We start from the raw sequence: 24,662 nt of genomic DNA on the forward strand, positions 1-24,662 counted from the left end.
GGATGCCTGCAGTAAAAAACAACCCCAAAGACCTCTGAATTACTTTTACAATTTCTTAATGCACACTGAGTAGCCTTTCATACTGTTAGAATTTTGATTAACTCTTCATTGATGTCGTGGAATGGTGTGATGTTCTGCAGAATGTCCAGATAGTTTAGACCCCTTGAAATATGCCAGATGGTAGGAGAGTTATTATAGCCCTGGGAAAATTATATAAACGTCTAATGTGGTTTGTCCCAAACAAATGGAAATTCTTTATGGTCTCCTTTCCATCAGTTATAGAAAACAATGCACTATCCCGAACAGTGGCTACATACCTGTACCTGAGGCAGTGTTAATTTGTTTTTGCAAAGATAACACTACTGGCACAGAAGCTACAATTGGGGTTGAGTTTGGTAGTCCACTGTACTGGTGATTAAAGGGGGTTTATCAGAGAGCAGGAAAGTGGTTGCTAGGGGCTAGAGGGTGGGGTGGGGGAAATAAGGAGAGGTTGGTAAAGCATAGAAACTTTCAGTTATAAGATGAATACTGTCTGAAAATCTAATGTGTAATGTATAACATGGTGACTGTAGTTGGCGACACTGTGTTATGTAATGGAAATTTTCTAAGAGGGTAGAACTTAAATATTCTTACCAAAAAAAGTGAGTAAATATATGAGGTGATGGATGTTAACTTGATGGAGGAAATCCTTTCACAATGTATAAGTATAGCAAATCATCACAATATGTACTTTAAGTGTCTTAAAATTTTGGCAATTAAACCTCAATAAAGCTGGAAAAATAAATGGATTTATGTTCATCACTTCTGCATCCTTTTCTTTAGATACTTGAGGATGGCAATAATCTCTGCCATTTCTCCAAGATCTCACAAAATGCTTTTTTTTTTCTTTTTTCCTTTTTCTCCTTTATTTTTCTTTTTTCTTTCCTTTCCTTTCCTTTTTTCTTTTTCTTTTCTTCTCTTTTTTCCCCTCCCCCTCCCCCACCCCCTTTTCCTTCCTCCCTTCCTCCCTCCCTTCCATCCTGTCTTGGCTGAATGGGAGGAATGAACATTTTCAGAGGCTTCCACTTGCCCTTATGATAATGACAAAAACGACTCCCGTGATAGGTCTTATAAGGTCAAGGAATGAATGTATGGTTCAGGATGTTCCAACTGTCAAATACGTCTATTCCAACTATATATTCAGGGACTGGAAATGACCATGGGGACGTAGGGGCCCAGGCCTCCATATATTATGTGGTCCCTCTACTCCCCATTCTAACAAGGGAGCATAATGACACTTTGGGTCCCGAGTATCAATGTCAACTTGGGCCCTATGTGCAGGAGACTGTAATGTTTGGTATCCCCTTCACACAGTGTTCATTTACGCAAGTAAGTGGCTGTAGGTCCCTTTGGGAAGCATTAGATGGATTACTGTAAATAGTTGCTGTAGCAGTACAGGATCTGGGAATCTGGCTTTTTCTTCAGGCAGTTGGGTTTTGGTCTGAAAATTGGCTCAGATACGGAAACCAGGCAAGGGAAATTTTATGGAGGCAGCTAACCTCAGCTAACTGGTCAGCTACATCCTTGGTTTATTTCAATTGTATAGATCAGCATGCCTGGATCGGAAGACATTTCTGGCAGGATACTTCTGTTCTGGAGACCAGTCTTGTGCACTGTAACGGTTCTATCTGTATTCCCTGATCTCTACCCGCTAGTTGCCAGCAGTGCCCAGTGATTCTGACAATCAAACGTGTCTCCAGACGTTGCCAGATGTCCTCTGTGGGGCAAAACTACCCCCAGTAGTGCGTCTTTTAATAATCTTTAAACATTGCCGCAGGTTTCCGGGGAGTGTTCATGTCAAAACTACTTCATGGATGAGAACCAACTGAAAATAACCAGGAAGGTAGCTCCCAAATCCCATTTTAGAAACTGCTTCCTCCGTTCACTTCTGGCACCAATTTCCTTAGGTCTAGTTCCCAGGAAACAGTCTCAGATAAAGATTTGCATTCAGGAAGTTGTTGCCCTTGATTCGGTACCTGTGGGGAAGTAAGAGCTGTAGGACCAGCAGAGGGAGGCCTGGGTCCATCCCGCAGGCCTCTCCTAAGGTGAGTTGTACTCCCTCAGGCAAAGGAGCTGGGCTATTATGTCCCTGCATCAACCACTCAGTGGATGATCATGGAGAGGGGACATGACTTGGGGTAAGGTGGATTTCTTTAGTTGAGGACAATTCCTGACACAAGGCTCAGTGAAATGGCATCGGCTGCCAAACCTCTAGCTTCTGGGAATGTCTTAGTCCTGAAAGGGGTATCTGAGCAGAACGTCCATTAATAATAGAAATAAAAATTTCCAAAGATACAGACTTTACCTATCTTCACTAACATATGGTAGTATCTCATCCACCTCTTATTCTGCCACCTTTAGCACACAACAGTTCATCAAATATCAAAAACTGTTTAAACATCATGAGGTGTAAGACACCACACTTTATTATTTAGATCATCTGTTTTGGTGCTAGTGTATATAACCATGCAAATATTCATGCATTCCAATTGATTTTTGCCAATCAGAAAATACATATTATGTAAGGGAGTGTTTTGATGAAGGGGGCTTCATTAAGATCTGAAAAATTTTATTCAGAGTCTGAATGGATTCTGTGGATGGCTGAATAGGGTTATTGAAATTAATGCAAGCATTATAAAGCTGAAAACTCATGGTATATCTATGATATGATTTCCCGTTTTGTTATTGTTATACAACCAACATGGCATAAATAAAGAAAGTCATGTAAAGCAATATAATGGCTTGTTGTTAATAATAACAACCCAAATTTAAATAACTATTTAGAACAATGAATTGTGTCTTCCTAACCAAATAATAAGCCAAGCTTCCCCAGCAGAAGCATTGCTGTACCACTTGGGAGTATAAACTCTAAAACTCTGACAAAATTATATATCCCAGTAGTGTTTTTTTTTTACCTTTGTAGTTATAAGGTCATGCTGCTTGTATAACTAGCTTAATATAGTTAGTTGCATTTTTATTTTAAACCACTGTTTTCAGAAATTTATTCTAAAAATATTTCCATGATGAAACTTGGTATCTTATATGACATACTGCATTTTATCCTCGGAGATTCAGCCTTTCCAAAAATATCCATATATTTTCAATCAATTTTACTGCTTCTGTGTTTGCAAAAAGCAAAGTAATCTTAGTGGTTTCATAAAAATTTTATTAGTGAAGACCTTGAGGAAAAGGAAACTTTTCATACTTAAAGTATTTCAAGTCAAACATTTTCTTTTGATTTTCTAATTAACACTTTTATTACTATCCTTAAGTAATAATGATAATAGTCATGAAAAATCTATAGATTTTTCCATAGTTTATTTTTTTCGATTCTTAAGTTGCCTTGAATAAAGGAATAAATAATGGTATTTCTTGAAAGTAAATAATGTCAATAAAAGTCACCATTTAAAGAAATATAACTAGGTATGCGGGGGCCTTGTGCTCTATCAATACATGGAAGTTTTTCTCTTTCGAACTTTCAAGTTTATGTTAATGCTTCTATAGGACGGTTTATTGAATTCTCTCATTAAAAATTGCTATTCTTGATCTCTTCAATTTGTTTCTTCTTACATGTGCTTCATTTTACTTTTGTTTCTCTTATTCTATTACTGTCTGCATTTCGTAAACTGTTTACAAAATCTATTTTAATATTCTCTATTTTCAGCTCTCATACACTATCTTATTTAAAATGCAGTTTTTTTGTATTAAAACAATAATTAATGGATGATTATTAAATACATATGTATACATTTATTTCTCGACACGTTTAAAAATGGAATTTATTTAATTAGGAAGTGAATTATGTGGCACAGATGTTAATAGCCTTATTTTTTATTTTAATAAATAATTTTGGGTGATTTTATATTGCCATCATTCTACTACATTTCAATCTGCCATATATGACAGAAGCCCCTTATATAATATTCTTATGCTTTATTGTGACTCCTCTTGATTTATTTAAGTGTTCAAAAAATTTATATATTTCCAGAGGGAATTCATATTTAATCATGTTATATATCTACACTAACACTCAGTACTAATTTTCCATCTGGTGCCAAGAACAAACATTAGTACACATACATACAGAGGACTGTTCACATTTTAGAACTTGCTTTTAATCTCTGTTAAAACATTGACCAAATGCATTTGGGAATGAAGTAGTGCACATTTTCTTTCTGGCTGTCCAATAATTGCTAAAAGGTAAGTGGATACCTTCCTTTACCTTTTGATTCAGGAAAATAAGATGTGTTGTTCATGGAGTTTGACTTAGTCGTCTATTATAAATTTATTTTCACTTGGCTACAAATAAATTCTTCTTAAACTGTCAGAGATTACCTTTGAATTGACCTTGGGGCACAGTTATTCTGAAAGAAAGGTTTCAGATATCAGCTTTGTTGATTCAGCCCTTCATCCCAGAAAGGCACCCAGGGAGAGAACCATCTTTAGACTGCTCCAGAGAACCAAGGTTCCTGTGATAATGCTTTATGTGTTTCTGACTATGTTTCATTAAAAGATAAATTAATATCTAAGAAATAACAAGTAGCACAATGTGGATGGTTTACCATTACTGCAAGATGCACTATGTGCATATGTCAGATGAGATGGCAAAATGAGATTCTTTTGGAAAAGTGGAAATCTAATGCCCCCTAAAAAATCCAATTTAATTTCAAAAGAAAATCATGCAGTTTCCTGATTCAGACATTTCATCTGTGTAGTGGGAGCATTTCATGTGGTCATTGTAGCCGTTCTCCAGGGGAATACTGGCTATGAAACAGGGTATTTCAATACCCATAAAGACTTTTTGTACACATAGAATTACTCCTCAAGAAATGAATGAGTAGAACATATAAAATTCTGTTTAAAAATTTCTACTGTGGATGGTATCAATTTCCTAGGGAAAAAGAAGTTGTGCTTGTAGAGTGAATAATGAGGAATCATATCTGTCACCACCTGGAGGGTTGATTGTATATATAGAAGCCACCCATTATATATATAGAAGCCACCCATGCATATGTATATATGTATTATATAATACATAGAAAACATATATAATATAATAACATACACACACACACCCTAAAGATTTCAGAGAAATTCCCATCAAAATATGCCTTCCATTTAATTTTATGTAAGATTGAAAAATGTGTGTTAAAGCAGCCCATTTATGTTCTGCATGAAAGAATGGTTCATTATTACTTTTTCAACCAAAGCTTTTTCAATAGTTGGTGATGTATTTAACCTCATCCTAAAGAAAACTAGAATAGGAGCCAGGGACCATAGTTAGGTAACCTTAGAAAGTCATTTAATCTCTCTTTCAGTCTGCCTACCCCACAGAGTAGCTCCACAGATGAAATGTAGATAGAAAAGTGCTTTGGAATAATAAAGCAACATATAAATGCAAGATAGTATTGCTTTGGTTGTTGCCCTGTGAAAGTGAACCATTAGAAATCTGATGCCAGATGTGGGCATACATTCAGCCATGTAACTTGGCTTTTTGAAACCCTCATTCTGGATAATACACCTTTTGTTGTTCACTAGTATCATACACTACTCTACATTAAACAGGATAAAGTGAACTCAGTAACAGGGATTTTATTGCCATAAGAATAAATTTAGACCAAAAACCTGTTTAAGGGTGATGGTGCTCACTTCTGCAAACTAGATTGCAATTCCTTGGAACTTATAAGTCATTCATCAACTCTTATATATGCAATGTATAAGAACAGTGCCACGTCCCCAGTGACCCCCGTCCCAGAAGGTAACACACAGATCACTGTGCCACTAAAATATAATCTTGTTATGGACAGAGATTTTTTGTGTGGTTGGATCATTTCCATATATCCAATAGCTATAATAATGCTGGCTAATAAGTGTAGTATTCAATATAAATGAAAGGTTAACCTTGCTTTTCCAAATTTTAGATGTGAATTTGTTCATTCATTCAACAAACAGTGTTAATTAAGCGCTTAGTATATGTCCATCCTGAAAGTTTAAAATGAAAAATGGCAAACAGGCAGGCAAAGAAGTAATTACAGATTTATTTTAAAATAAGCCTCTACAAAGTGTTATTGGGTCATAGAAATGAAACTATGGTTGACTCTTGAACAACAGGGTCTGAACTGTGGGGTTCCACTTATATGTGGGCTTTTTTCAAAAGTAAATTATGCAGTGCTACCTGATGGGATGTGCGCTTGGTTGAATCAGCAGGTGTGGAACCACAGGTAGGGAGGAACTGTGGAAGGGAGGGAGTTGGGTATACATGGAAGGCTGACTGTAAGTTACACACAGATTTTTGACTGCACAGAGGGCTGACGCCCTTAACCCCTGTGTTGTTCAAGGGTCAACTGTACTTAATTCTATATTGGGAGGTCAGAAAAGTCTTGAGTAGATGACAGATTGAATCTTGGTTAATGAGTAAGCATTTTGATTGAGGACAGTAATTAAGGTAATCACAGTGTTGAGAAATGATTCTTCATGGGTGTCTCACATTTCTGCATATTCTACTAGTTCCTTTGGAAATATCTTTTCAAGGTGTTTGTGTAGCAGATGGCCTTGGGTGATAGTAGGGTGTCCTTTCGAAGCAAAGGGCAGACGTGCTTGTTGCCCCTTATGAAATGGTCATGTTCCCCAAGCACCGTCCCTGCAATGCTCAGGGAACTGGTACAAGAGCTGTTGGTGCTCTGGCTACTGCTATTAAGGTGAGTAGTAAAGCCTCTTGTCTCTGATTCAAGAGTTGCATATCTTCTGCCAGCATCCAGAACACTGTGGCAGGGTTACTTATTGCTTAGTATGTAGGATAAAATCTCAGCCCTTCACAGGTTTGACAGTTTTGTTGATGAAGATGGAATGTTGAGAGAGACACTTCCTGGAAAAGGAAGAATGAAGGCTTTTCAGGTGGTTCAAGGGATTTGAGGGAAGTCCATGGGTACAGGTAACAAACATGCTGCCCAGATTTTAGTCAACTGAGCAACGAATGGTCCTCTGCTTTATTGTCTATTAAAGATGAGGAATTGGGAAAGATGGCCTCTGTCTGATTTCAGGGAAGTAGGTTCAAAGGCTGAGTGGTGCCCTGGTTGTCCTAACTCTTCTCAGAGATGGGAAATTTCCTTGGAGATCTGCTGGTCAGCCTCAGGTTCATCCATCGTGAAAAGTGGCACTAAGATGAGTCCTGGGTGGGTTGAAGGTTCTTTTCTCTCTGTCCATCAATAATTACTGGGAGTTGGGCTTCCCTGGTGGTGCAGTGGTTGAGAGTCCGCCTGCCGATGCAGGGGACACGGGTTCGTGCCCCAGTCCGGGAAGATCCCACATGCCACGGAGCGGCTGGGCTCATGAGCCATGGCCGCTGAGCCTGCGCGTCCAGAGCCTGTGCTCCTCAACGGGAGAGGCCACAACAGTGAGAGGCCCACGTACCAAAAAAGAAAAAAAAAAATTACTGGGAGTGTAGAAGGAAGAAATTTGGCCAGCATTATTGGAAGAAGCCAGGTGAATCATAAGAACTTTGATTGGCTGAGTTGGGAGGAGATAGGATGGGATAATTAATGCTTCTAATAAGGAATAACAGTAGCTGGACCTTCTTAGCCCATCCAGCAGTCTGTCCTCCGTAACTTAATACAACTAGAGATGGCAGCAAAAGGTCTGCTGTGAGTCTTGGCTGCTATACAGAAACTTTGGGGAGATTTCACTGGGACGGACAAACTCCTATGTGAGGAGCCATAGATGAGTCATTGACTAGTATGTGGGGTACTCCTGCCCCAGGTTATGTATAAGATGCTGAAAAGCCACCCACTAGAGAATGAGAAAGGACCCAAAGAATTGTAGATGAATTTCAGAGTCACCCTTGCTACCTTGCAAGACTCCCTTAGTCCTTGTATTGTAACTGGATGAAGACTTAAGAGATGGTATCTTGATGATGGAGCATGTACAAGTTTAGCACTTGACAGCCAGAGGGAAAAAAACCAGTGATCCTGCTGGAAACCAACACAGCTATGGATGCTAAGGCCAGGGGTTCCCAAGATTAAAATAGATGGCATCAGGAATGATGATTTTTGCTGCCTGATACAGGGCTTTGTGTGGACCAAAGACATTGCAAGTTCATTGGATTGAGCCAGTGGCAGCTGTTGTGCTGATTGCTCCCTTCTGCATCCCCTCATCTTTCCCAACCTTCCTCCTTCAGCTATTTAAGGAAAAAATTGATTACTGGTGCATGGAGGTCATCCGTCTGAGTGTGCTAGGGAATGGTGGGGAGAGCAAGGACTCTAACCTTCCTGGTTCTGTCTGATAAAGCCATCCAAGTCACCATCCTATCAGTCCCATGGGGGTGGGAGTCCTGATTCAATTGATGGGGTTGGGCAGTGTTCTCAGTGGGAAAGGAGACCTGACGCAGCCTTGTGGGTGGGGCCTTCATGGCCAGTACACTCGCCTGTTGTTGCTTGCATGTCTGAATGTATAGTAAAAACTGATGTGTGTTGTGATTGTAATTCTGTGTCCCATAAGTGCCAGAGGGTATCATCTCAATGGGAAGAGTTGTATGTAATGAAGTGAACATAACTTTGGGGGTCCCCAAATCCTCCTGACCTCTTTGATCTCTAAGTCTCTGTGACTGGTGATTTTGCAAATTTGAGCTTCTGTCAAAGTCAGGCAGCCTCTACCTGGTGGCACTTTGGGGGGTTGTGGATCCCTTACTGCCATGACACAGCCATCCAAGTCTCTTTTAAAAATCAGCTGTTGGCTTGCCTTGGAGCTCTTTTTGAAACGGGACACCTGAGTTAGGGAGGCCGTTGTGACTCTCTGGCTCCTATTTCCATTTTGGGGGGTCAACTTGGAGTCAATGACTAACGAGGTTGGACATTTCCAACAGGCCACACTAATCAAATGGAAATTGTATATTCGAGAAAGTGGTTGGCCTGTCCCCAGTGCAATCTCAGCTTTACCCACAAAAAGTAACCCTTGCCCTCTGTTGCCTGTTCCACTGCCTGGAACAAAGCTACCGGCTCAGTGGGGGCCCTTCTCTTCACGGTGCTTTTCTTAGCCTGGTTGGATGATGTTTTGGCCGAACTGAAATCTGATGATGACCACTGGGCTCCTGCAGTTGTAAAACCTCTCCAGCCGCCATGCAGAACTGAAAGGGGATGTGATTGCTCTACTTGCTCTACTGGCCTCAACAGAACTTGAGGCCATTGCCATGTTTTTATTGACTCTTGGGTTGGGGTCATTGGCCTAGCTTATTTGTCTGCCATTTGGGAAACTGTAGACTAAGATGTTAAAGACACCTTTTGGGGGAGGCTATGAATTATGGCAATAAATTATAGCTGCTGGTGGATCATCTGAAGCACATACTCTGATGAGGCACACTGGAATCACGCTGTGGATCAAGCCTCCATCACCTATATTGTCATTGTTGCTGCCTGGATAAATCATAGCATTGAACGTGGTAACACATCCACCATCATAAAACAGGCACAAAGTAAACAACGCTGAGCTTCTGATGCAGAGGCCACTACAGTATAGGATTTGTTCCGCTGGTTGGATCCAGGACCCTGGGGAGGAGTGGCATGGCAGAAGTCAATATTGCAAGTTGGCCTTCTCCTGCTCCTTGAAGGTCTGTTGAGAGTAGCCTTAATTAAATGTTTTCTGAGATAAAAATGAGTGGATTTGGTTCCAGCCTCTGTTAGTTAATCAGAGGGGCCAATGGAGTGGTTTACTAGTTGGAAAATTTGCCATAAACCAGGATGGTGTAAAAATGAAGAGTGGATATTATTGGGAAATAATTCTGCATAAGTTTATTGTATTTCTTGCAAGCAGAGGCATAATTACCTTTGTTCCAGACTCTTTTCAAGGATTTTTTTAATGCAAAATAGTTTTGAATGATAGAACTAGTGTCTCCTTCTGGAGCCAAGGGGAAGTGTCTTTCTCTCAGATCAAAGGCAGGCATACTCATGGTCAAGCATGATAAACACAGTGTATATGTCACCAAGGAACGAAATGCGTACTGCCCATTAGCAAAGGTTCAAGGTTCCTGTGCTTGGGGTTCCTTTCGTGTAATGTAACCCATTGTCTGGGCAAGCATTGTATGGTCCTCTTTTTTTCCTGGGAGTTGGGGCTTGGGGAACCAGCACAAATCCTGATTTTCTAGCTACTGCTGTTGCTGTGAGTGATAAGCCGCTTTTTCCTTCTCTGACCAATGAGTCTTGTGCCTTCCACCAGCATCCATGGCAGGCTCACTTGTTAGCTTGGAAGTAGGGTAAAATTTCAGACCCTTCATAATTTTTCACAATTAGGAGCTATAAAAGATATACCTATACCCTCAATGGTGTAAGAGAGTTGACATCTATTTTCATCTCTATGAGGGACAAAATAATTGTTTCTTATAGGCATGGGATTCTTATTAAAGCAGTGATTCTGGTGTAGGTTCCTTCAATTTTTTTTTTTTTTGTCTTTATCAGCTTCCAAGTCTGCCATACTCATCTGCATCAAGCTGGCTAGAGGGGAAAGAGCATTGAGGCATGTGCATGGGATATTTTCATGGGCCAAGCCTAAAAGCGGTACATAGCATTCACGTTGATGTTCCATCAACTGGAACTTGTTCAAACGTAACTCTTAGGGGAGAAATGAGGTCCAGTCCTGTGTCTGTGAAGAAGAGAAATGGTTTTGGTGAAAAATTTTCCCCACAGATAGAAGCTATTTCCAACCAATAGCAACTTCATGTCTACAGTCGTGAAAGTGAGCAGAACATGACTTTAGCATGACTAAAATCACAGGATGCATGAAGTAGAGTGTGGTAGAAGGTGAGAGGCTAGTCAGGAATCATCTTTTACCTTAGGTTGATAGATCTCTCCAAAGGTGACTGGTACATTCTGAAGCATTTTAATCATGGAAAAACAAAATTAGGGAGAATACTTAGGAAGCTACAGCAATAGACTAAGTAGAAAAGGAAGACAATTTAAATACAGCCAGTGACAAGAGATTCACTGATACAATCAACAAACAATTACTAAGTGCAAGCTAAGTGTTGGGTGTTGGGTATATGCCAAAATAGAACCAGTAATAAAAATACCAATTAGGTACCAATTAGATATAAGTGGTAAGAGAGATGGAATCGGATAGTAGGTGGTGGGAGAATATCTGAGGAGAGGAATGAGGCAGAGAAATCATGAGATCAGTTTTGCATCATTGAAAATTATGTGCTTCTACAACATTTAGGTGGATTTGCTCAGTAGGCATTGCATTATTTATGTAAAGCTGCAGTTGCTTAGAAACGTCAATACAGAGATAGTAATGCCCAGAATGACACTGAAAATACCAAGATAGCGCTCTCACATCACACATACTCAACAATTATGTATTGACTTTATTTATATATTTATTTATATGCTGTTTAAAGGGGAACTTATTACTCTTTGAACTTACGGAACACATTATAACTTTTTTCTGATTTCTTGGGTATTCAGATAGAGGGAATACAGATCCATGACTAGAAGACAAAATGGGAGTGTTAGATTCAAGAAGAAATGTAAAATAATATCAAGTATGCACATATTCTGCTTTGACTTAAATGGCTATAATTAGTGGGAGATTACACTTTAATTTCTTCAGATTGTTACTTCTGCCAGCTATACCAGTGATGCGAAGGAAGGTCCCAAGCTCTTTAATTGTACTCAGCATATTGTTATTACCTTAAAAAACACTATGTTCCTTTTTGGGGGTTAAACACTGCTGTTTAATAAAGTAGTATTCTTCATCCATGTATACTCCAAGCTAATTGCTGTTGAAAATGAGTTTCAGGAAACAATCAGTGATAATGAGACCACATGGCTCAAGATTGCCTAGTTTTGTTTTTGTTTTTTCATCCCTGCAATTTTAGGACTGAGGTAATAAGAAAGAGGAATGAACTTCTCTTTTTTACTCTGCCTTCCCATGCCATCCCACTATCTTATTGCCTGGTTGAAATGATGGCCACCCTGTAAATAAGGCATGATTTCATGATCGTCATCCAAAACTGAGCCTAAAGCTGAGGGACCCCATGTGTCCTCGCTCAAACCTCCACCCTCCCAACTGCATGCATCACGGCCGGCTCAGGAGATGCAGAGATGAGAATTCTTTTCCTTCTTAGTTAATTTTTGCTTATTGAATTGCCTGATTTCATGGAAATTGTGGAGGGTGGTATGTAAACATTGTAACAGGGATCATCTGGGTTCCCTTGCTGAGTTAATTAACACAGAATGCTAATAAAACCAGGTAACAGCTATGGACCCTAGAAAGGGCAGGGAGCATTGTGCTGTGTGGTGGAAACAAACTGGGTTGTGCATCCAAAATAGCCACTTTATCGGTGTATGCCTGTGATTATTACAAGGACAGAGTGAGACAATGAAAACTGGTCAGCCCACAGTCATCATCCTTTATGAAAGGCAAGACAAAAAAATAACTTTGAAGTACAGGTCATGCTGATCTGGGTCAGTTCCATCAGCTATCCATTAGAAGACCTTGATGATTGGTTACCCACACTTAACTGGGCTCAGAGATACCAGGAGGTTATGTTTGTCCAGTCTGGAAAGATGTAGCCTACTGCTGATTTTAACTGCAATATGAAGTTGAGAAAGTCAGTTTCCATTTTTCCTGTTTCAAACTAGTGTCCTTCTAAACATGATGTGACCATAATACTTAGTTTAGGAACAGAGGGGAATATCAAGGATTAGGTCCTCCTCGGGGGAGTTTGTCCTTTAGGAAGCTGCATTTAGATGCTGCTTGTGCTGTGTGACACAGACAAGAAATAAACAACACATCTTATTCTCTGACACAGGCCAGAAAACTGAATTCATACTTGGCAAGTTCAGGGTATGGCATCTGGATGATTGTGGCTGGTAGAAGTCTGTTAATACAAAGATCTAATTTCTTAGTGAACTCTAACAATGGTACGTTTATCATCACGCATAGAATTACTCAGCAGATTGTCTCTTTAGATTCTGAGTAAGTCACCTTCTCCGCAGTTTTATCTTTGAAATTCATCTTTTGGATTTTAATCATAATTAGACTGAATATCACTGGGTTGTAAAAAAAAATGACCTCATGTTGCTAATAACATAAACTTGGTATTTGGATTATATCATTATATCAATTTCTTACCTTTCTTAACTTTCCAGGGTGAGAACTTAATCCAACAAAGTGAAATAGTTTGACTTTTCAAGTAAACAAGTTTGATGACCTGTTATCTCTTTTTCTTGCCTTGTATTTTTCATTTTAGGAATCATCCCAGCCATCTGGACTCCCTGAATATGTGAAAATAGTAGAAGTTGGACCTAGAGATGGATTGCAGAATGAAAAGGTAACTTGATATTAATTTTACACAGTTTTTTAAAAATGCTAAATCTAAATATTTATTGAATCTAAAGACATATGGATTTCATATGTTAGATGATTACATTTGTTCTTAGTTGCTACTTGAATTTATAAATCTTAAATAGTATTTGCTTTCAGTTAGGAATTAATTTTCTGTTTATGCTTCAATAAATAATTTATGCAAATTACTTATAATTCTTAATGTTTTCTTAGATTATAGTTCCTACAGATATAAAAATTGAATTTATCAATCAACTTTCCCAAACTGGCTTGCCTGTAATAGAAGTGACAAGCTTTGTGTCTTCCCGATGGATACCACAGGTATGCAAATCCATAATTCCTTAACTAGATTCTTAATTCAACATTGACAAGATTTAGTGAACAGTGTGATATACATTGTGATATTAGCCTGATATATTTTGTAAGAGCATAGCATATTAGTAATTATTAGCCCATGCATTAAGATACAATTAAAGAAAAACCTCTTTAATGAAATATATAAATTAAGTCCTAAAAAGTTATTTGGACTTAGTTGTTAAAAAGTTATTTTGGGGCTTCCCTGGTGGCACAGTGGTTGAGAGTCCGCCTGCCGATGCAGGGGACACGGGTTCGTGCCCCGGTCTGGGAAGATCCCACATGCAGCGGAGCAGCTGGGCCCATGAGCCATGGCCACTGAGCCTGCGCGTCTGGAGCCCGTGCTCCGCAATGGGAGAGGCCACAACAGTGAGAGGCCCGCGTACCGCAAAAACAAAAAACAAAAACAAAAACAAAAGAAGTTATTTGGAACTCCATCCTAAACCTGCAAGAGTGTATGGTCTGATATAATGAGTAGAAGCTAAGACTCTTAATAGCAGTTTAGGGTCCTGTCCTCCATTTACCATTTTACTGACTTTATGAGTGATCTGAGTATCTCCAGGTGATTTATCTTTTTCGTCTGTTAGAAGGAAGTAATGCTGAGTGTTGCCTGATACCTTCCCCATTATAATCCTATTTTAAGCAGTGAGAAATGTAGACATGCTCTCTCTTTTTTAATGCTTATATTTGCTAGAGGGTTATATATATTCATATATATTGATGAAAATATATGTATTCTTCAAAGACAAGGCAAAGGTAGTCATCCAGAATCTTCTCTTGAAGAGGATAGAGCCTTATCCAGAGTTGTCTGGCATATGGCAGCAATCATCACTTCTGAGACTTGGCCCTGATCTTTGAAACGTGATTAATAATTAGCAAACAGTGACACCCCCCCACTCCTTTCCCAATCCAATTCTCATTCCCTGGATCCCTGGATTCCTTGGACCCTGTTCTCATTCCTTGGATCTTTCAGTCTCTGCCCAGCGCTTAACTTCACTGATTACTTCTTCATCTGATTCCCTTGGTTTCCTCTATAATCCTCCTTCACTTATCCCCCTCCATTGCTCTTTTTGTCACCCCTGACAATCATTTCCCCACCACCAAGTTTAAGGTTCCCTTGAGATTCTTTAGTAATTTTCTCTGCCTGTGCTTTCCTCTTTGCCAACCCTTCCAAAATCAAAAGTTGCTTCTGAACGGATGACAATTCTATATTTCCAGTCCTGTCCTCTCTGATAAGTTTCAGCCGGATGTGCCATTAGCACCTGAAACTCAGCAGGTTCAAAGTCAGACTCATCATTGTTGATCCTACTTTATGCTCATAGCCTAACTGTTCCTTAGGGAATCTTGAATTTGAATTCTCAAAAGTCTTTTATATCTGGTCAGTTACTGACCAGTTACTGGTCAGTTACAAAAATTCTTCCTCCTCAGGAGAGCCTATTCCTGAGTCTCTTCTTTTCAATCCCATGGATGTATTAGTAATCCATACACTTATGGACTAATTATTGAGATAGTCCCTTCAATGATATTCCTAAGCACTGTTTCTCCCTTCCTTATGTATTTTGCCTATTGCTTCTAAGATAATCTCCCAGAAATACTAGCCTCCCCAAACTCACAACCCCAGTTCTTTAGAACCTTCCTTCTCCTTGTTAAAAAAGTCTGGAAACCTGGCCTGAGGTTCAAGGTCTCTTTACCTGGCCCTACTTCCTTTTGCAGAAGCTCCTGGGAAGCCAAACTGCCTCTTGTTCCTACTTACATCCTGACTCTGTAGCTATACAGCACTTTATCTATATTCATTTATGTACATCTCAGTTTCTACACTGCCCTGAAGTTATAGCAAGATGGTGTAAGAAGGCTTAAAACATTAAAGCCCTTTTAATTACAAGGTATTGGAAACAACAGAAACCACAAAAGGATTAATAGTATTAGTAATACATCACTTTTCACAGAGTCAGTATTCAAATATCAGGGTTACTTTGATTTCTCCTCAAAACAATCACTTTTCTTCATCCCAGTTGCCACTGTATATAATCCTATATATTTTTTATAAATATTGTCTGATGATCTGCTTCCCAGACTCTGAGAGTTATGGAGGTAGTGACCGTGTCTCTCTTGTTCATCACTTGTATCCCCAGTGCTTGGTGCAGTAAGTAGGTGCTCAATAAATATCGTGACATGAATAATGAATCCATCAGCTGAAACCATAATAACATGGCTCAATTCTCTGGCATGGACAAGTGACTCTTACTTTTTGATCATGTATTTGGTCTTGTGTTACGAAGGCCACAAATATTTTCCTTAAGAAGACACAAACAGCTTGATGAGACTAGACATATTTCTTTGACTTGTCATTTTGTAAAATGTGAACTATTATTATTTTACTAGCTGTCATGTGAGACCCTTTATCATCTTTAAGTCTTCATGACATTGCCTCTTTATTTGATTTAGTTAATGCTCTTTTCACATATTTGATTATTGTTGGAGAGAAACTGGATATGCTGGTGTAATTTCAGAGTAAAGTTTAGGAAGGAGGACAGGTAACATTAATGATGACCAACCAAAGTTATATTTCAGATTTTATATTTTCCTAGTCCTTTTCAAGATACTTTTATTTCCCAATGGTTTTGTGAAGCTGCCTACAAAATACGCCTCTTTACCACAGTGATGCTCAGGAAATTCTCTTATTCCACAGTACTGGAATTGTTTGATGGATTATTCTTCAGTCTGATCTAGGACACACCCCGGGACATTTCAAAGGATGAGACTAGAGCCCCTTGCAGAGAGCCACTCTTCTCCTTGAACAGCTACTTAAAAGAAAAAAGGGACAAAACAAAGGGAAGGCCGTCCCTCTGTGAGCAGTAATAGGAAAATGCCTTCTGGCCTCACAGGAAGTAGATACATTTGATGGGACTATAAAATAACATGATTCATTGACTTAATCTATTGAGATGTAATGAACTCAGCCTAGGCTCAAAGTATTATTGAATAACTGACGGAATTCTCCACAAGCTCGTGAGGACAGCTGTGGCAGGGCAGAGGTACCTCTGTTCTGTGTTCTGTCTACACTCTGTCTGGAGCTGGAGTAAGTGACTTAACCTCCTTGAACCTTGGGAATCCCAACAATGAAGCCTGCAGCCTGGGAGGGTTTAGGGCAATAAAGCCCATGAATGGGTCCCTGTCTGTGGATGCCCAGAGTCCAGGGCACCTGGCCCCAACCAGGCTCATCAGTGTTATCTGAGCGTATGCCTGACCGACAGACAACTGACTGACTTATTCCGGGTTCCATGCATTTCAGTTACCTTCTCTGGGATAAACAGCCTTTTTCTTAAAGATTGAAGTATGTGTTTAGTTTAAATATTGGCTCGGAAAGAAAAGAAAATAAAGGTACTCATCCTTCAAATACTAAGGAATATGTTATATATTTCACTTTTAATACTCATCTGGTTACATGCATTCCAAGTCAAAAAAAAAAAAAAAGAAAAAGGAGTGTTTTAAATAAATCACATATCTGTAAAAGAGCAGTGTGCCTGGATCAAAGATAATATCGAATTGAACTTCCAAAGTTATACTGGTCACATATTACATAGCACATCAAGGGTTTTTCAAAGAACAGTCTTGAGAGCATCCCATGTTTTACAATTTGTTTTTCTATAGTGGTGTTTGGATTCTAGATTTCACTGAGCTTGCCTGAGTGAGCCTTTTCTATTGTTGTGGTTGGAGGTTATCTCATTATGTAACTGCCAATTTCATTGTTCTGTTGCTAACGAAAAAGGCCTTAAATCAACAGAACTAACTCATAATGGTAATTTGAACTTTTATATTATAACCTCTCATTTTTAAAAAAAAAATTAATTTATTTTTTATTGAAGTATTGTTGATTTACAACGTTGTATTATTTTCAGGTGGACAGCAAAGTGATTCAGTTATACATAAATGTATTCTTTTCCAGGTTCTATGACCTCTCATTTTTTGAGAAAATGTCATGACACCAGGCTCGTGTAGCTCAGAGTAATGTCTGAGATTTGTGACAGAATGATTTTAGTGCACCAGCTTACATGTAATTTTCTGAATAATTTCTAATCCTTCTAAAGATCCTGGATGTGGCTCGAAATTGGTATTCTGTTAATTCTCTGCATCTTCTTCTGTTTCTTTCCCTTAAACGTGGGTCATGGGAAGAGTCCTCCGGTTTATGTTTAGATTGCTGCTTGCTCACTTATTTCTTTTTTTAGCATTTCAAAACGTTTTTACAGCTTCCCTCCTACTGTTTTGTTTGGCAACAGCTTTTTTAACTAAAGCAGCTGAAAGAAAAGTTCCACAGTAGCAGGGTGCCATATAAAACAGGATCCCACACCTATAATCTAAATGGCCAGAAATGATAAAATACTTGCCATTAAAAAATACATGTTCTTTACAACTTATCTGGAAAAAGGGTTTCCTTAGAGTGACATATAATCTAAGGACATTTGAAATGAGTCCACATAGCCCCTCACTTCAGTGGAGCGAACAGCAGTAAGAGTAGAAAGAAAATGTGTTTATAAAAACTCGATGGGTTTACTGCAACTTTGGAATGTGGCTCTCAGTAATGAGCCTTTTAAATCATTATAAATACAATAATTTTTGAAGGTGAGCTAGAGTTTTCCATTATCTTTAATGTAGCCATTTGGTTTTAAACACGTTCATTCACATGAGTGATTAAACTGAATACCATTTATTTAAAAATAAGAATACATGAAAAGTACAAGACACTGTATGTTTATGTCTGTCGTATACAAAGTCTCAGTTATAAATATTTGCTCTCTGTCTCATTAACTTTTAACTTTTGGAATGGGTAGGTCCCAAGTCTGGCCACATCAGCAAGGGGCAGAAATAGATTTTCTCTGTAAAGTAGAAAGAAATATACATAAAAGGCTGTAAAAATTATTTACCAATCAGTCTAACACTTAAAAATATGGCCCAAGCACAGTGTAAGCAGGAAGGAATGTGTAAACTTTTCCTTGCCCTCCTTTTAGTGGTGATGCAATTAATGCTTTATCGGTAATGAAAACACATTTACTGGATTGAAGTTTTAAGACTTAGATTTACATGGATGAGGTGCAGGAGACAGTAGCTTCTGCTCCTGAGCGCCCCCTGGCTTCTTTTTCTTGTTCTGCTCTTTTTGAGGGGGATGGGTGTGTGAAGAGGCAAGGAAGGGGGTAATTTGGCAGAGATGTTTGTGTGTGTGTGTGTTTGTGTGTGTGTGTGTGTGTGTGTGTGTGAGCGTGACTGAAGGAGAGAGAAAGTGGAAGAACTGGTGTGGAGAGCTTCTGGGGAGAGCCCCGGAATTCTTTTGTTTATAAGGCACAGTGTCCTTGGCAAGGTAATTTCATCTTCTGCGAGTCTCATCCCCTATATCCTAGAGGAGTTGCCCTCTGCCATCGGCCAGAGAGGAGCCTGGTGAAATTTACAAGACCGCAGTTCCCATTTCGTGGGGTTACAGGAGTCCTTTCACCCAGATAGGCTAGTTAGGATATCACATGGTGATTTAGAGTTGCAAAGGTGAGTGTTGCAAGAGACAAGCAAACATGGTATGCCTTTCATAGCCAAGCCTTATAAATTTTCTAGCATCACTTTTCCATACCATATTAGTTGATGTAGTTACAAAGCCACCCAGTTTCAAAGGGAGGGGATCCATGCCACCTCTTGACTGGGGAGGGGCGTTGTAGAGGAGCACATGGGTGGGGAGATATCATTGGAGCCATTTTTCTAATCTGTGACACTTATGTTTTTTAAAATGATCTAGTAATTAATCTAGTTCTGCATGTGTTTTTTCTTACTGATAATTAAAGAATAAATACAGCTGATAGAAAAGCAGGTTCTGTATTGTGAAACCCCCAAATTCCAAAAAAATATATATATATTTTAGTACTCTCAGGGCTGCTAATGTTTACCTGACTCCTATCCACTCCCTATATACAATTGTGTTGCCTCACATGGGAGTCAGGTTGGTATTTGAGTGATTAACATGAAATGCAATATTTTAAAGTGGCTCCATCCTTCAATTACGTCATTGCTACTGTTGTCACAGAGGGCATGCAAATTGCCTAAAGCATAGTCACAGATTTTTAAAACACCTTTGTCTCTCTCAGAAAAGAACATGGAAATATGAAAATGTTTTCTTCTTTTTATTAGGATGGTGAGCACTACATGTTTTTTCTTTTTGAACTTGTTTAAGGTTATACTTTGGAACAAAATTGGAAAAAAAATGAGTTGCTAGCACTGTACATATTACTTGGCATTCAACAGTAACTCATTCTCGACCTAAGATGTAATTTCACTTCTGTGTGCAAAGAAAAAAGCAAAGTTTATAACGAAAAGCAATAATGTCACAATTCTACTGGTTAGATTTTCTTATTTTTTTCACATCATAGGGTATAATTCAATATTTTTTTAGACTTTTTTCCCCATGAGGCCAAAAACTATGATTCTACTCAAAGATTTACTATGCTCAGCATGCACTGCTTTTCTAATTGCTTAATCTGATCAATTACATTTTGACTAAAAATTTGTTTTGGTTCTTAGATTTATGAAATGTACCAAAAGTGTTCAAATAAAATACTTTATCTCAATTTTTATTCAATTATATTGTGTTTATCAAATTTTGTCTAAGTTTACCCATGAAAGAAAGAAACTTTCAAAGGCATTTTGATCATATGAAAATTCCATTTTTGTATATGATTAAAATTATATTAAAATTGGACCATGAATTATCAGTATGCAGCGACAGTTTGAAAGGTCTTGCATATAATACAATTGCATAAAAGCTGAATAGAGTACAGTTTGGCACAGAAAGACTGGATTCTAACTTTTTAATGGCATTTTCTGCATTATGCTGATTAGTTTGTCAATCTTATTTTACTATAAACTAATTCCATTGATATAACTCCTGACTAAGCCACTTAACATGCAATCCACTTTAAGAGAAGCAGGGTTTGTCCTGTGGACCAGACTCCAAGGAACTAAAGTATTTCCTGGGTGCCACGGTTATGACTCTCACAGGAAGAATCACAGCCATTAGTGAAAACCAGGTTTAAAGTTTAAAGTGTTAAGATTAAATGTGGACTGTTTTGATCATAAGTTTTAAGTATGCCAAGCAGCACTTGTTTTTAAGAATTCATGATCCTTGTACGTTGAACACGGAAAATGAAACATATACTAATTATTTTTAAATTGATTATGGTTTTAAAAGACATGCTTTGTTGATATGTTTATAAAGAATTATTATTCCAGTTAATTTTTAAAAATAAAAATAAAGTATTTTTTCCTAATTTTTAGATATACACACAGACAGACAGACAGACAGACACACACACACACACACACTACACGCACACTGATCTAATATTGCCTGGTTAAATTGCTGGAAAGTTCTCTAGGAGTCATATGGAATAGTAAACATTGGAAATTAGATAAATCTGAATGCTAGAAGTAACATTACATTCCAAAAATAATATTAAGCAATAGGTTAGTTTTATATTTCAAACTGACACATTAATGAGACATATATATGCTAACATTTCACTTCTTCCATATTTGATAAAATAAAAGGAATACAAATGTATATTATTCACTTAGAGTAAATATAAAACATTTACATTCTTATACTTAAAAATTTTTATCCAAATTCATTTATCCTGAATCTCCAATTTATCAAATTAAAGGCTGATTGGAATTATATTTTTAGAATAATAGAATATTCTGTAACATCTATGAATTTTAGCTATTTGTTCATCGTCAATGTATAGGACATTCTTTTGAAGAATGCTGTTCATTTTATAAATATCTTGGATAACTTCAAATTTGTAAAGGCAAAAGTTCAGAGTTTAAAACTGAGCTGCTTTAATTGTTCTAGGCACTCACATTCCTGTTTGCTTTATAAACTAAATTAAGTACTCTTTGAAATATCAACATATTGAAGCAAATTCACACTAACAACTTGAGAGCGTTAATACTACTTACTCCAGACCTTGTACTGCTGTGATGTGGGACTATCAAGAAATTTTAACACTGTTCTTAGTCAAGACCGATGCATCATGTATTGAATTCGGCTTATAGTATATAGTAAGAAACATATTTCTTAGTAGTCCCAAAATAGTTATTTCTTCACAAGTCCTCCAGGTTGTAGGTTTCCTGAGCTTTCAGTGACATCATTGCATCTGGTTAGAAATAACAACATACACATTTTCTGACAGAAAATCTGAGACCTGACTCTTACTTATTTCTGATATGATTTGGCAAAGTATTTTCATCCTTTATGCCTTGGATTCTTTCCATTCATTTATTCACCCATTCACTGCTTTTATTGTGTCTCTGTTAAACACTGCATTGAATTCTTTTTTGTAATCAAAAATTGAATAATGTGTGGTTGATAGCAATATCTGTATAATGATCCAATTGTAAAGTTAAAATGGGTAATAAGAATGAAATCACTAAAAAAAAAATTGACTCATATAATGGGGTTATAAAATCAAGTGAATATCTGTAAATGAGCTGTCATAAAATAGAACCTAGGAATCCAAATATGTTCAACAGTTTATCTTTAAGAGGTTGTCTGTCCAGGCTTTTCAAGTTTTGTCTTCTGTAGTGCTTAGCCAGACAGAGCTCTTCAGAGCCATATGATGTCAAATCATTGCAGTTAGATCTTACAGGCTATTGTGACTGCATTGCTTGCCAGCATAACAAGAACTTTTTTGCCACAGCGCTCTCTTATTGCCAGTGAGATGGTCTGCCTCAAACCTCCCAAGCTTCCCCTCTGCTCACCAGCGCAGCTCTCCACTGTGGGCAGTGGGGCTTCCAGAAGGAAGTGTAAGTATAGAGGGGAAAGTCCATTTACAGTCATCGAGAATGAATACAATTAGACACAGTATTTTAAAAGTCACTTCTGCTCCCATGCATGAGAAATAACACTGTTGACAGTGTTATTAACAAACACAAAGGCATGATATATGAGAGGCAACACAGTTGAATGGAAAGAAAATTATACTGGGAGCTTTGAGACTTCTTGCCCCTACTTCAGAGTCATGTTGGGAACATGATTGTTTTGACATGGGACGACCAGGAGGGTGGTCACCAAAGGCATTGACCCAAACAAAGAATCACTAATGCATATTTGTTATGTTTGCCTTAGGAAACGGGAAATGTTATTGAATAAGATGACTCTGGTTTCTCTGTCTGGAACATTTGTCTCCTAGTGTATAACCCACAAATCCATTGGGTAGATTGCGTTTATTTTATAATTTAAAAATGAATATTTGTAGACATTAATAGATTATGATGAAAATGGCTTGCAGGTTTCACAGTAAAAGAGTGTGGGTCATGTATGCTACTTGCTTGGGTCACTCCTGAGAAGCCTGCACATTCCTTCCCATAGAGGGCGGTACAGAGGCCCTTAGAACACAAAGGTAATGTTGAATAAGGAAGCACAGGAAATTATACACAGCCCAAATTAGTTTTTAGCCTTCTGGACTTAAGAAGTTTTGTGAGTATGGTGTCAGACCATTTTAGCAGTGGCAGCCAAGACAGGGTACTGGGTAGAAAAAAAAAAAAACAAAAAACTAGATGTTCAATTTTCCAGAGATTTCCTGTGTTTATTATTGTAAGACTGTGATTTATTAAAACTGTCTTACTTCATCAAGCAGACCAAGATTTCCTCTGTGCTACTGAGGCTAAGATATATGGGGTTTGTGGAAAGAGTCTGTGAATGAGACAGGGTTGGAGTACCCAGGCTATAAGCTATTCATGGCTGGGTAGAGCGTTTTCACTTATGGCTGTCAGGAAGGGTGCTTAGTCCCATTTTTTTTCTCATGGCTGAATTTACGAATGTGTACCTTTAAGAGGAGTTACTGCTCAAATTGAGTTTTGAGTTATAGGTTCTGAAACCACATTATTTACATTTGTATAGTAATCTGTGGCATGTGTTGAAGAAATGACACGTCCTGTATCCATCCTTCCTGCTGCATAAGGAAAAGTATTACCATAAATGAGATATCATCTAGCCAGTGGAGATAGTATGCAAACACCTTCTGATATTGTCTGCTCATTTTGAAGAGATCTGAATGCTGTCCTGGGTGAGAGTGGGGTAAAAAAATCCTTCAAATATATTTTTAAAAAATTATTCAACACAGTGTATTAGTGAGGGTTATAGGTCCATGAGGATAAATCTATTTCCTGGCAAAATTTAAGATGGTTTATTTAGCAGAGACTTTATAAAAATACATATACCCAGAAATATTATGGATATACCAAGAATAAGACATGCCAAACTGAACTCAAATGGTAAGGAGAAGAAATACTGTAGACACCATAGATCTTTATTTCAGATAGATTCTTAACTATCTTGATGATATGACTAAGAGCGAGGTAGGAAATTTCAACCAGGCTTGGAGTCTCCGAAATGTTATTATTTTTCTTTAATCAATGGAACTTTTTTCACCCTGGATGAAACTTTATTTAGAACCTCAATATACGATACAGACAGAAAAATTACCACAAAATATTTGTACAGTTTCCTCCCAAGACCCTGGATGGGGCCCTAGCAATGTGCTCACCTGGTCGTGTGTTTCAGTAAAATTTACAAAAGTTAGAGATTTTTGAAGATATTTAGACAATATGGAGGATGTGCTTAACAAAGAGGATTTAGAGAGTGTGCTTTACAGTCAGACAGGGTCCCGTCCCTTCTCCCCCACTCACTGGGTGATTCTCCTCATCCTTTCCATCTCTGTCTACTTCTTCTTCTACAGAAACTGTCCCTCTCATGGTGGTTAAAAATGTTTGAAGAGGGCTTCCCCGGTGGCGCAGTGGTTGAGAGTCCGCCTGCCAATGCAGGGGACACGGATTCGTGTCCCAGTCCGGGAAGATCCCACATGCCGCGGAGCGGCTGGGCCCGTGAGCCATGGCCGCTGAGC

The 24,662-nt window shown here is 38.2% G+C and overlaps 1 protein-coding gene across 3 annotated transcripts in view; it reads left to right on the forward strand.

The window, feature by feature from the left end:
* The window catches only part of HMGCLL1 (3-hydroxy-3-methylglutaryl-CoA lyase like 1), a 144,091-nt gene that overhangs the window by 44,706 nt on the left and 74,723 nt on the right, over positions 1-24,662 (forward strand). For all 3 annotated transcript variants that reach the window (XM_065885296.1, XM_065885298.1, XM_065885299.1), the window contains exons 2-3: positions 13,277-13,357; positions 13,585-13,692. In XM_065885296.1, coding sequence (XP_065741368.1) covers positions 13,277-13,357; positions 13,585-13,692 — 189 coding nt within the window. The remainder of the gene's footprint in view (positions 1-13,276; positions 13,358-13,584; positions 13,693-24,662) is intronic.

The sequence above is a fragment of the Phocoena phocoena genome, chromosome 10, assembly GCF_963924675.1.
Source record: "Phocoena phocoena chromosome 10, mPhoPho1.1, whole genome shotgun sequence".
In the NCBI taxonomy this organism is placed as follows: Eukaryota; Metazoa; Chordata; class Mammalia; order Artiodactyla; family Phocoenidae; genus Phocoena; species Phocoena phocoena.